Raw genomic sequence first — 13,155 nt, 5'->3', positions numbered from 1 at the left:
GGGAGAGGGGGGGGGGGGGGAGAGGGGGGGAGGGCTGGGGGGAGAGAGGGGGGAGGGGCTGGGGGGGGAGAGGGGGGGAGGGGCTGGGGGTGGAGAGGGAGGGAGGGGCTGGGGGGGGAGAGGGAGGGAGGGGCTGGGGGGGGAGAGGGAGGGAGGGGCTGGGGGGGAGAGGGAGGGAGGGGCTGGGGGGGGAGAGGGAGGGAGGGGCTGGGGGGGGAGAGGGAGGGAGGGGCTGGGGGGGGGAGAGGGAGGGAGGGGCTGGGGGGGACAGGGAGGGAGGGGCTGGGGGGGACAGGGAGGGAGGGGCTGGGGGGGACAGGGAGGGAGGGGCTGGGGGGGACAGGGAGGGAGGGGCTAGGGGGGACAGGGAGGGAGGGACTGGGGGTGGTGGGAGGGAGGGAGCGGCTGGGGGGGAGGGGCTTTGGAGGGAGAGGGAGGGAGGGGCTGGGGGGAGAGAGAGGGAGGGGCTGGGAGGGGGAGAGAGAGGGAGGGGCTGGGAGGGGGAGAGAGAGGGAGGGGCTGGGAGGGAGAGAGAGAGGGAGGGGCTGGGGGGGAGCGAGAGGGAGGGGCTGGGGGGGGAGAGAGAGGGGGAGGGGCTGGGGGGGGAGAGAGAGAGGGGGAGGGGCTGGGGGGGGGAGAGAGAGGGGGAGGGGCTGGGAGAGAGAGGGAGGGGCTGGGGGGGGAGAGAGAGGGAGGGGCTGGGTGGGAGAGAGAGGGAGGGGCTGGGGGGGGAGAGAGGGGGAGAGAGAGGGAGGGGCTGGGGGGGGGAGAGGGAGGGAGGGGCTGGGAGGGGGGAGGGCTGGGGGGGAGAGGGAGGGAGGGGCTGGGGAGGGAGGGAGGGGCTGGGGGGGAGAGGGAGGGGATGGGGGGGAAGAGAGAGGGAGGGGCTGGGGCGGAAGAGAGAGGGAGGGGTTGGGGAGAGAGAGAGAGGGAGGGGTTGGGGGGGGAGAGAGAGGGAGGGGCTGGCGGGGGGGGGAGAGAGAGAGGGAGGGGCTGGGGGGGGAGGGAGGGAGGGGCTGGGGGGGGAGGGAGGGAGGATCTGGGGGGGAGAGGGAGGGGCTGGGGGGGAGAGGGAGGGGCTGGGGGGGAGAGGGAGGGGCTGGGGGGGAGAGGGAGGGGCTGGGGGGGAGAGGGAGGGGCTGGGGGGCGAGGGAGAGGCTGGGGGGGGAGGAAGGGACAGGCTGGGGTGGAGGGAGGGAGAGGCTGGGGGGAAGAGGGAGGGGCTGGGGGGGGGAGAGGGAGGTAGGGAGGGGCTGCGGGGGAAGAGGGAGGGAGAGGCTGGGGTGGAGGGAGGGAGGGGCTGGGGGGTGGAGGGAGGGAGGGGCTGGGGGGGAGAGGGAGGGAGGGGCTGGGGGGGAGATGGAGGGAGGGGCTGGGGGGGAGAGGGAGGGAGGGGCTGGGGGGGAGAGGGAGGGAGGGGCTGGGGGGGAGAGGGAGGGAGGGGCTGGGGGGGAGAGGGAGGGAGGGGCTGGGGGGGAGAGGGAGGGAGGGGCTGGGGGGGAGAGGGAGGGAGGGGCTGGGGGGGGAGAGGGAGGGAGGGGCTGGGGGGGAGAGGGAGGGAGGGGCTGGGGGGAGAGGGAGGGAGGGGCTGGGGGGAGAGGGAGGGAGGGGCTGGGGGGAGAGGGAGGGAGGGGCTGGGGGGGAGAGGGAGCGAGGGGCTGGGGGGGAGAGGGAGGGAGGGGCTGGGGGGGAGAGGGAGGGAGGGGCTGGGGGGGAGAGGGAGGGAGGGGCTGGGGGGGAGAGGGAGGGAGGGGCTGGGGGGAAGAGGGAGGGAGGGGCTGGGGGGGAGAGGGAGGGTGGGGCTGGGGGGGGGGAGAGAGGGAGGGGCTTGGGAGTAGAGAGAGGGAGGGGCTGGGGGAGGAGAGAGAGGGAGGGGCTGGGGGAGGAGAGGGAGGGGCTGGGGGAGGAGAGAGGGAGGGGCTGGGGGAGGAGAGAGGGAGGGGCTGGGGGAGGAGAGAGGGAGGGGCTGGGGGAGGAGAGAGGGAGGGGCTGGGGGGGAGGAGAGAGGGAGGGGCTGGGGGGGAGGAGAGAGGGAGGGGCTGGGGGGGAGGAGAGAGGGAGGGGCTGGGGGGGAGGAGAGAGGGAGGGGCTGGGGGGGAGAGAGAGAGGGAGGGGCTGGGGGGGCGAGAGACAGGGAGGGGCTGGGGGGGAGAGAGAGAGGGAGGGTCTGGGGGGGGAGAGAGAGAGGGAGAGAGAGAGGGAGGGTCTGGGGGAGGGGGAGGGGGAGGGGGAGGGGGAGGGGGAGGGGGAGGGGAAGAGAGAGAGAGAGAGAGAGGCTTGGGGGGAGAGAGAGAGAGAGAGAGAGGCTGGGGTAGAGAGAGAGAGAGAGGGGCTGCGGTGGGGGAGAGAGAGAGAGAGAGAGAGAGAGAGAGGGGCTGGGGGAGAGAGAGAGAGAGGGGCTAGGAGAGAGGGGCTGGGGGGGGAAGAGAGAGAGAGGGGCTTGGGCGTAGAGAGCGAGAGAGAGAGAGAGGGGCTGGGGGGGTGAGAGAGAGAGAGAGAGTGGACTGGGGGAGAGAGCGAGGGGGGACTCGGGGATGGGTGGTTCCAGTTACACATTCCAGTGAAACTTCAGGGTGTGACTTATCCTCCAAGGGAACTAATCATAGACAAAGGGTGGAGCATGGTGGCCATTTTGGCAGTACAAATAAGCACATCCTTTAATATTAGACCTTGTTGGAATAGGTGTAACTGGGGTGTTAACTGCATATTGACTGGTAATTGAATGTTATGGCCCTGAAAAACTATTTTTTATATTTGTCGAGTGTCAAATTTCTTCATTATGATAAAAATAACAATTTTTTTTAACGTAAAAACAAAATTAAAGATTGTTCACGACATGTCAGCTTCTACCTTATCCCCTTTGCTCTCTTTAACAAGTTTAAAAAGGCTGGATAAAAGCAGTTTCTTATTTCCTGGTTTCCTGTCGATGAGAATTCTGGAATGTGATTTGCTGCTTAGACAGCTTGTTGACGTCACTGCAGCTCTTCACTGGGAATTCCCACTACAGAGCGCTAAATCACTTAAACGCCGAAAAGGCAAACTTCTCGCCACAGGGATTGCAAATTATTAAGCCATTATTAAGCATAGCTTCCTCCAATCTCAGCCCACCTCCTCCACATCAAATAGTCAAATAATGTGCTTTTTTTTAGGCCCAGTGCTTTAGATGGGTTTTTTCCTAATTTCTTCCCATCTTGCCTTAAAGCAAACTTATTTCCTGGAACAAGAATCTAGATTCATGCAAACTCTGGTTTGGGGAACTTAACTCATAAAATAAAAACTCAATCTATAATCATTTGAAGCAACTTTCAGAAAAAGGAATAGTATGATGAGCTGCTTAACATGCCTGTGAAACTGAAGAAGTAGCAGGAGTAGGCCATATGGTCCATCAAGCCTGCTCCACCATTCAATAAGATCATGGCTGATCTGATCTTGGCCTCAACTCCACTTTCCTGCCTGTTCCCCATAACCCTTGACTCCCATATAGTTCAAGAATCTGTCTATCTCAGACTTGAATATATTCAATGACTCAGCATCCACAGCTCTCTGGGGTAGAGAATTACACAGATTCACGACCCTCTGAGAGAAGAAATTCCTCCTCATCTCCATCTTAAATGGGCGACCCCTTATTCTGAAACTATCATAAAATAATAGAAATTTACAGCACGGAAGGAGGCCATTTCGGCCCATCATGACCGCGCTGGCCGACCAAGAGCTATCCAGCCTAATCCCACTTTCCAGCTCTTGGTCGGTAGCCCTGTAAATGCACATCCAAGTATGTTTTAAATGTAGTGAGGCTTTCTGCCTCTACCATCTTTTCAGGCAGTGAGTTCCAGACCCCCACCACCCTCTGGGTAAAGAAATTTCCCCTCATATCTCCTCTATACATCCCCCCAATTACTTTAAATCTATGCCCCCTGGTTGTTGACCCCTCTGCCAAGGGAAACAGGTCCTTCCTATCCACTCTATCCAGGCCCCTCATAATTTTATACACCTCAGCCTCCTTTGTTCCAAAGAAAACAGACCCAGCATCTCCAATCGTTCCTCATAGCCAAAATTCTCCAGTCCAGGCAACATTCTTGTAAATCTCCTCCACCTTTTCCAGTGCAATCCTGTAATGTGGTGACCAGAACTGCACACAGTACTCCAGCTGCGGCCTAACCAGTGTTTTATACAGTTCAAGCGTAACATCCTTGCTCTTGTATTCCATGCCTCGACTAATAAAGGCAAGTATTCCATATGCATTCTGAACCACCTTATCTACCTGGCCTGCTACCTTCAGGGATCTGTGGACCTGCACGCCAAGACCCTTTGTTCCTCTACACATTTCAGTGTCGTACCATTTAATGTATATTCCCTTGCCTTGTTAGATCTCCCCAAATGCATTACCTCACACTTATCCGGATTGAATTCCATTTACCACTGTTCTGCCCAACTGACCCGTACATCGATATCTTCCTGCAGTCCGCAGCTTTCTTCTTCGTTAGCAACCACACAGCCTATTTTAGTGTCATCTGCAAACTTCTTAATCATACCCCCAACATTCAAGTCCAAACCATTGATATATACCACAAAAAGCAAGGGCCTTGTACCGAGCCCTGCGGAACTCCACTGGATACAGCCTTCCAGTCACAAAAACACTCACCAACCCTGTGCTTCCTGCCTCCAAGCCAATTTTGGATCCAACGGGCTTTTATTTTCGTGACCAGTCTACCATGTGGGATCTTATCAAAAGCTTTGCTAAAATCCATATACACTACATCATACGCACTGCCCTTATCGACCTTTCTGGTTATCTCCTCGAAAAATTCAATGGGGCTATGCCCCCTAGTTCTAGATCCCCAGAAATGGAAACAGCCTCTCAGCATCTATCCTGTCAATCCCCCTCAGAATCTTATGTTTCAATAAGATCACCTCTCATTCTTCTAAACTCCAATGAGTACAGGCCCAACCTGCTCAACCTTTCCTCAAAATGTCCTTACATAGAAACATAGAAAATAGGTGCAGGAGCAGGCCATTCAGCCCTTCTAGCCTGCACCGCCATTCAATGAGTTCATGGCTGAACATGAAACTTCAGTACCCCCTTCCTGCTTTCTCGCCATAACCCTTGATCCCCCGAGTAGTAAGGACTTCATCTAACTCCCTTTTGAATATATTTAGTGAATTGGCCTCAACTACTTTCTGTGGTAGAGAATTCCACAGGTTCACCACTCTCTGGGTGAAGAAGTTTCTCCTCATCTCGGTCCTAAATGGCTTACCCCTTATCCTCAGACTGTGACCCCTGGTTCTGGACTTCCCCAACATTGGGAACATTCTTTCTGCATCTAACCTGTCTAAACCCGTCAGAATTTTAAACGTTTCTATGAGGTCCCCTCGCATTCTTCTGAACTCCAGTGAATACAAGCCCAGTTGATCCAATCTTTCTTGATAGGTCAGTCCCGCCATCCCGGGAATCAGTCTGGTGAACCTTCGCTGCACTCCCTCAATAGCAAGAATGTCCTTCCTCAAGTTAGGAGACCAAAACTGTACACAATACTCCAGGTGTGGCCTCACCAAGGCCCTGTACAACTGTAGCAACACCTCCCTGCCCCTGTATTCAAATCCCCTCGCTATGAAGGCCAACATGCCATTTGCTTTCTTAACCGCCTGCTGTACCTGCATGCCAACCTTCAATGACTGATGTACCATGACACCCAGGTCTCGTTGCACCTTCCCTTTTCCTAATCTGTCACCATTCAGATAATAGTCTGTCTCTCTGTTTTTACCACCAAAGTGGATAACCTCACATTTATCCACATTATACTTCATCTGCCATGCATTTGCCCACTCACCTAACCTATTCAAGTCACTCTGCAGCCTAATAGCATCCTCCTCGCAGCTCACACTGCCACCCAACTTAGTATCATCCGCAAATTTGGAGATACTGCATTTAATCCCCTCGTCTAAATCATTAATTACATAATAAAAGTCTACCCAACTCAGTCTTGAAAGCTTCGATTATCCCCAAGCATCCACAGCTCTTTGGAGAGAGAGTTCCAGATTTCTACTACCTTTTGTGTAAAGAAGTGCTTCCAGAACGGTCTTGCTCTACTTTTAAGATTGTGCCCCCTTGTTCTGGACTCCCCCCACCAGAAGAAATAGTTTCTCTTTATCTACTCTATCGAATTCTTTTATCATTTTAAACACCTCGATAAGATCACCGCTCACTCTTCTATACTTTAGGAAATAAAAGCCATGCTTATGCAACCTGTCCTCATAATTTAACCCTTTAAGCCTCAGTATCGTTCTGATGAAACTGCGCTGCACCCTGTCCAAGGCTAATATATGCTTCCTGAGGTGCGGTGCCTAGAACTGAACGCAGTTACTCCAGATGGGGTCCAACCAGAGCTCTGTACAAATGAAGCATAACTTCCTCCCCTTTTGTATCCCAGCTCCCTCAAGATAAAGGCGAATATTCCATTAGCCTTTTTGTATCTGTCCACTAGTTGTTGTGATTTATGTACATGGACTCTCTGCTCCTCCACAATTCCTCACTTCTCACCATTTAGAAAATACTCTGATTTGTCTTTCTTGGCTCCAAAGTGGCTGACCTAACACTTCCCCACACTGAAGTCCATCTGCCACAGTTTTACTTGCAAAACCTGGAAGCAGTTGTGCTTTTTTAATCAATGTCATGTATTAGGTAGATATGATATAACTCAAATATATCAACTCACAGTCCCCGGCCCCTCAATTGTTTTGTATGAAGCCACGAGTTAAATATATTGACATGGCACAAAATCGTTTGAATCCTAAAAGGTTTTATGCATTTAAATCTTCAAGCATTTCTGACAAGTTCACTCAGCTGGTCATCAGCAGGCTCAAGGGGTCATTCAGCAGTTTGCTTGGCAACAAAGCACCTTCCATATTTAACACCAAAGAATGGCAGTGTCAATGGTTTTCCACTCTTGTCAATTCTCCCCCCTCCTAAAGGCTATGTCAAGTGCGAGCCTCAACAGTGAGTGCCATATGACCATGGGGGGAGGGGCAATCAGTCATCTCCAATTCTGTCCTGACCCTACATCTGCACTTAATAGCTATCCAATGACAGAAGTACAATTCCACATGTTGAACAGTAATTAAGAGCCAGAACCTTTCCGAACACAAGGACACTAACATTAACTGGATCATTGCTACTGCCGGGGGAGATCAACTAACTTGGCACAGAGCACAAAGCCGGCACGTTCCTGGTCTGTGTGCATTAGTTAAGCACACGAGTCACTGGAGCGTCTTCAAGGTCATTCGCTTCAACTACAATCAAACCATACTGCTGATCATGGGCTGGGCCACATCTGAAGAGATGGCAGGTGTTGGGGCACGTTCAGAGGCACATATCTCATGGGCAACCGAAGATAAGGCATTCGGACCTGAAGCCTTATTAAAGTGCAGAGAACGGATAGACTCTGGTAAGGATAGATCCATTGGTAAGGATCATGGCCTGCATGTCGTCGTGGAGCAGGCGGAGGTTGGTGACAAACTTTTGGGGGCATCCGAAACGGAGGAGGACGCTCCATAGACCCTCGCGGTTGACAATGTCAAAGGCCTTTGTAAGGTCAAAGAAGGCCATGTATAAGGGCTGGCCCTGTTACCTGTATTTTTCCTGTAGCTGTCACGCTGCAAAAATCATGTCCGTTGTGCCCCGTAGGGGACGAAATCTGCACTGTGACTCCAGGAGGAGCTCCTCAGCCACAGGAAGAAAACGGTTAAGGAGGACTCTAGTGACGACTTTCCCAGTGGCTGATAGCAGGGAGATTCCTCTGTAGTTGCCACAGTCGGACTTGTCCTCCTTTTTAAAGATGGTCACGATTACTGCATCTCTGAGATCTTCCGGCATGCTCTCCTCCCTCCAGATGAGAAAGATGAGGTCGTGTATTCGCGCCAGCAGTGCCTCTCCGCCATACTTCCAATGCCTCAGCAGGGATTCCGTCTGCACCCGTAGCCTTGTTGTTTTTAAGCTGTCTTATGACCTTTTCTACCTCGTGCAGTGCAGGGGTCTCACTGAGGTGGTGGCGGGTAACATGCTGCGGGATGGAGTCGGGAACACTCGAGTCAAAGGCAGAGTCTCGATTGAGGAGATTCCTGACTGCCTCGGTGTCCTTGATGAGTGTTTTCCCATTCTATTAAACTATTAGATAATACAGTAGTCAATAACATCCAGTCATAGCAAAAATAAAGGTGGATTTCAGAATAAGTGCCTTTGCAACTGTGTTATAATGGCACTGTTGTCTCTTGGTTCAGTAATTATACATCATCAATGCCAAAGTACTTTTCACGTAGGAAAGGTAAGTATGGAAATCACACAATTATCCTGCGTTTATTGTCTATTGGAAAATGAATTGCCATAAGATTACCTTGCTACTGCATGTCAACTTTAATTTCCACTCGCAAAACAGATTTTAAATCTGGCATATAATAAATTGATCCCTTTAATTTTATATATAAGAAATACTTTTTGCACTGATGAGAGTATACATACATATCAACTTATGTTTATTCAATGTATGGGGTGACTGCAAAAATTTAGTACATTAGAAGGCAGAATCAAAAAAATATAATTAACTATCGTAGAAAGTTAGGTCAACAAATGTAATCAAGATCTCGCAGCTCCAGCCAAAGAGTGAGCTGTGACCTACAAGAACCAAAATGTCACAAGCCCATGTTTTTAAAGACTTGCATTTCTATAGTGCCTTTCACAACCTCAGGATGTCCCAAAGCACTTTACAGCCAGTGAAGTACTTTTGAAGTGTTGTAATGTAGGAAATTTGTGCACAGCAAGCTCCCACAAACAGCAATGTGATCATTTTTTTTTTTAAAGTGATGTTGGTTAAAGGAAAAATATTGGCCAGGACACTAGGGAACACCCTGCTTTTCTTCAAAATAGTGCCAGTGAAATCTTTTACATCCATTTAAGAGAGCAGACGGAGCCTTGGTTAAACATCTCATCCAAAAGTCAGCACCTCCGACAATGCAGCGCTCCATCAGTGCTGTACTGGGAGTGCCAGGCTTGATTTTGTGTTCAAGTCTCTGGAGTGGGGCTTTCCGACTCAGAGGGAGTGTGCTACCTGCTGAGCCACATAAAGACTTGCATTTATATAGCACCTTTCATGACTTCAGGATGTCCCAAATCACTGTACAGGCGATTAAGTACTTTTGGAGTGTAGTCACTGTTCTAATGTAAGACAAAGGTCCTCCGCCAGCCTGTCCTCGCCACACAGCACTGCCCCCCCAGTCATCAAGATCTACAGTGCGACCCTGTACAACGTGGATCATTTCCCAAAACTCGGGAGCCTCTTATCAACAAGTGCAAACATTGATGTCGGGATTCAACACCGCCTCCAGTGCGCCAGTGCAGCTTTCGGCCGCCTGAGGAAGAGTGTTCAAAGACCAGACCCTCAAACCTGCCACCAAGCTCATGGTCTACAGGGCTGTAGTAATACCCGCCCTTCAGAATGGCTCAGAGACATGGACCATGTACAGTAGACACCTCAAGTCACTGGAAAAATACCACCAACGAAGTGTCCGTAAGATCCTACAAATCCTCTGGGAGGACAGACGCACCAACATTAGCGTACTCGACCAGGCCAACATCCCCAGCATTGAAGCACTGACCACACTTGATCAGCTCCGCTGGGCAAGCCACATTGTCCGCATGCCAGACCCGAGACTCCCAAAGCAAGCGCTCTACGCGGAACTCCTTCATGGCAAATGAGCCAAAGGTGGGCAGAGGAAACGTAACAAGGACACCCTCAAAGCCTCCCTGATAAAGTGCAACATTCCCATTGACACCTGGGAGTCCCTGGCCAAAGACCACCCTAAGTGGAGGAAGTGCATCCGGGAGGGTGCTGAGCACCTCGAATCTCATCACCGAGAGCATGCAGAAATCAAGCGCAGGCAGCGGAAAGAGCGTGTGGCATATCTGTCCCACCCTCCCTTACCCTCAATGACTATCTGTCCCACCTGTGACAGGGACTGTGGCTCTCGTATTGAACTGTTCAGCCACCTAAGGACTCATTTTAAGAGTGGAAGCAAGACTTCCTCGATTTCGAGGGACTGCCTATGATGATGATGACGATGATGATTAGGAAATACGGCAGCCAATTGCGCAGAGCAAGCTCCCACAAACAGCAATGTGATTAGAACAGATTAGCTGGTCATTGTTATATTGATTGAGGGATAAATATTGGCCAGGACAGCGGGGATAACTCCCCTGCTCTTCTTCGAGGTAGTGCAGTGAGATCTTTCACGTCCACCTGAGAGAGCAGACGGGCCTTGGTTTAACGTCTCATCTGAAAGACGGCACCTCCGACAGTGCAGCGCTGCACTGGAGGATCAGCCTGAAGTTTTGTGCTCAAGTATCTGGAGTGGGACTTTGAACCCATAACCTTCTGACTCTGAGGCAAGAGTGCTACCCACTGAGCCACAGGGCGCCAGCATGATGACACCTCAAGTAACAAGTCATAAATTAAGTTAAATTAATAAAGGAAAGATATTTTCAATCATTGTTGCTGAATATAAGGTCATGACCCTCCGAGCCGGATAAAGCGGCCGGCAACGGGCCACACACAAAGCCGGCCATGGTTTTTTTTCTAAACGTGCAACTTATGTGCGGAAAACTGCCCTCATGGGGCCCCGTTTGTGTTTTGAAGTGGGTTGTGAAGCCCGCTCACCTTCAGCGCCAGGATCGCCCGCCGCCCGGCGACACTCAATCTGCGCGCCGCCATTGCTGCCCGGCTGACCTCTCACCCGCGGGCCCAGCCAATCAGCACCGCACAGGCGCAGAGCGCGAGAGAGAAGAGCGGAAAGAGAGATAGACAGAGAGAGAGCGAGAAGGAGGGGGAAAGAGAGATAGACAGAGAGAGAGAGAAGGAGAGGGGGAAAGAGAGATAGAGAGAGAGAGAGAAGGAGGGGAAAAGAGAGAAGGAGAGGGGGAAAAAGAGAGGAGAGGGGGAAGAGAGATAGACAGAGGACAGAGAGAGAGAGAAGGAGGGGGGAGAGAGAGAGAGAGAAGGAGGGGGGAAGAGAGATAGAGAGAGAGAGAAGGAGAGGGGGAAAGAGAGATAGAGAGAGAGAGAAGGAGGGGAAAAGAGAGAAGGAGAGGGGGAAAGAGAGAGGAGAGGGGGAAGAGAGATAGACAGAGGACAGAGAGAGAGAGAAGGAGGTGGGGCCGAAAGAGAGATAGACAGAGAGAGGAGAGGGGGAAAGAGAGATAGACAAAGGACAGAGAGAGAGAGAAGGAGAGGGGGGAAAGAGAGATATGCAGAAGACAGAGAGAGAGAGAAGGAGAGGGGGGGGAAAGAGAGACAGACCGAGAGAGAGGAGAGGGGGAAAAAGAGAGATAGATAGACAGAAAAGGAGAGATGAAAAAGGAGAGATAGACAGAGAGAGAGAGATAGAGGGGGAGAGACGCAATGAGAGGGAGAGAGACAGGCGGAGTGAATGAGAGGGAAGGAGAGACAGACAGAGTGAGAGAGAGACAGGGAGAGACAGACAGAGAGAGAGAGAGAGAAGGGGGGGAGAGACAGCGGGAGACACAGACAGAGAGCAGTAGAATGAGAGAGAGAAAGTGAGAGAGAGAGAGGGGGCGAAAGAGTGAGTGTGGGAGAGGGAGAGAGAGAAGTGAGAGGGAGAGGGTGACAGAGGGAGAGAAAGAGTGAGTGTGAGAGGCGCGAGGGAGAGTGAGAGAAACTGGGAGAGGATGACAGAGAGAGAGGGAGGGGAGAGAAACAGAGAGAGAGTGAGGGGGAAAGACTGAGTGAGGGACACAGGGGTAGAAAGAGTGAGTGTGGGAGAGAGAGAGAAGGGGAAAAAGTGAGTGTGGGAGAGAGAGAGAGGGAAGGGGGATAATCTGAGGGAGAGAGAGGGGGAGAAAGAGTGAGTGTGGGAAAGTGAGAAAGACAGAGCGTGGGAGGGAGAGTGAGAGACAGAGGATGAATAAAGGGGAATCAGTGGGTGTGGTGTATTTGGACTTCCGAAGGCATTTGACAAGGTGCCACATAAAAGGTTACTGCACAAGATAAAAGTTCACGGGGTTGGGGGTAATATATTAGCATGGATGGAGGATTGGCTAACATAAGAACATAAGAATTAGGAACAGGAGTAGGCCATCTAGCCCCTCGAGCCTGCTCCGCCATTCAATAAGATCATGGCTGATCTGGTCGTGGACTCAGCTCCACTTACCTGCGCTCTCCCCGTAACCCTTAATTCCCTTATTGCTTAAAAATCTATCTATCTTTGATTTGAAAACATTCAATGAGCCAGCCTCAACTGCTTCCTTGGGCAGAGAATTCCACAGATTCACAACCCTCTGGGAGAAGAAATTCTTTCTCAACTCGGTTTTAAATTGGCTCCTCCGTATTTTGAGGCTGTGCCCCCTAGTTCTAGTCTCCCCCACCAATGGAAGCAACCTCTCTGCCTCTATCTTGTCTATCCTTTTCATGATTTTAAATGTTTCTATAAGATCACCCCTCATCCTTCTGAACTCCCAACGAGTAAAGACCCAGTCTACTCAATCTATCATCAGAAGGTAACCCCCTCATTTCTCGAATCAGCCCAGTGAATCGTCTCTGTACCCCTTCCAAAGCTAGTATATCCTTCCTTAAGTAAGGTGACCAAAACTGCACGCAGTACTCCAGGTGCGGCCTTACCAATACCTTATACAGTTGCAGCAACACCTCCCTGCTTTTGTACTCCATCCCTTTTGCAATGAAGGCCAACATTCCATTTGCCTTCCTGATTACCTGCTGCACCTGCAAACTAACCTTTTGGGATTCATGCACAAGGACCCCCAGGTCCCTCTGCACCACAGCATGTTGTAATTTCTCCCCATTCAAATAATATTCCCTTTTACTGTTTTTTTTCCCAAGGTGGATGACCTCACACTTTCCGACATTGTATTCCATCTGCCAAACCTTAGCCCATTCACTTAACCTATCCAAATCTCCTTGCAGCCTCTCTGAGTCCTCTACACAACCCGCTTTCCCACTAATCTTAGTGTCATCTGCAAATTTTGTTGCGCTACACTCTGTCCCCTCTTCTAGGTCATCTATGTATATTGTAAACAGTTGTGGTCGCAGTACTGATCCCTGTGGCACACCACTAACCACTGATTTCCAACCGGAA

At 51.9% G+C, this 13,155-nt stretch overlaps 1 protein-coding gene across 1 annotated transcript in view; it reads right to left on the bottom strand.

Annotated features, from left to right (window-relative positions):
- pcca (propionyl-CoA carboxylase subunit alpha) overlaps window positions 1–10,784 on the bottom strand; it is a 572,168-nt gene extending 561,384 nt beyond the window's left edge. Inside the window, exon 1 of the mRNA XM_070891406.1 lies at window positions 10,704–10,784. Within this exon, the coding sequence (XP_070747507.1) occupies window positions 10,704–10,757 (54 nt within the window). The 5' untranslated portion in view covers window positions 10,758–10,784. The remainder of the gene's footprint in view (window positions 1–10,703) is intronic.
- Between the last annotated feature and the right edge of the window lie 2,371 nt (window positions 10,785–13,155).

Source organism: Pristiophorus japonicus, chromosome 10 (assembly GCF_044704955.1).
Source record: "Pristiophorus japonicus isolate sPriJap1 chromosome 10, sPriJap1.hap1, whole genome shotgun sequence".
NCBI lineage: Eukaryota > Metazoa > Chordata > Chondrichthyes > Pristiophoridae > Pristiophorus > Pristiophorus japonicus.
This window is presented reverse-complemented; position numbering and strand designations above follow the sequence as displayed.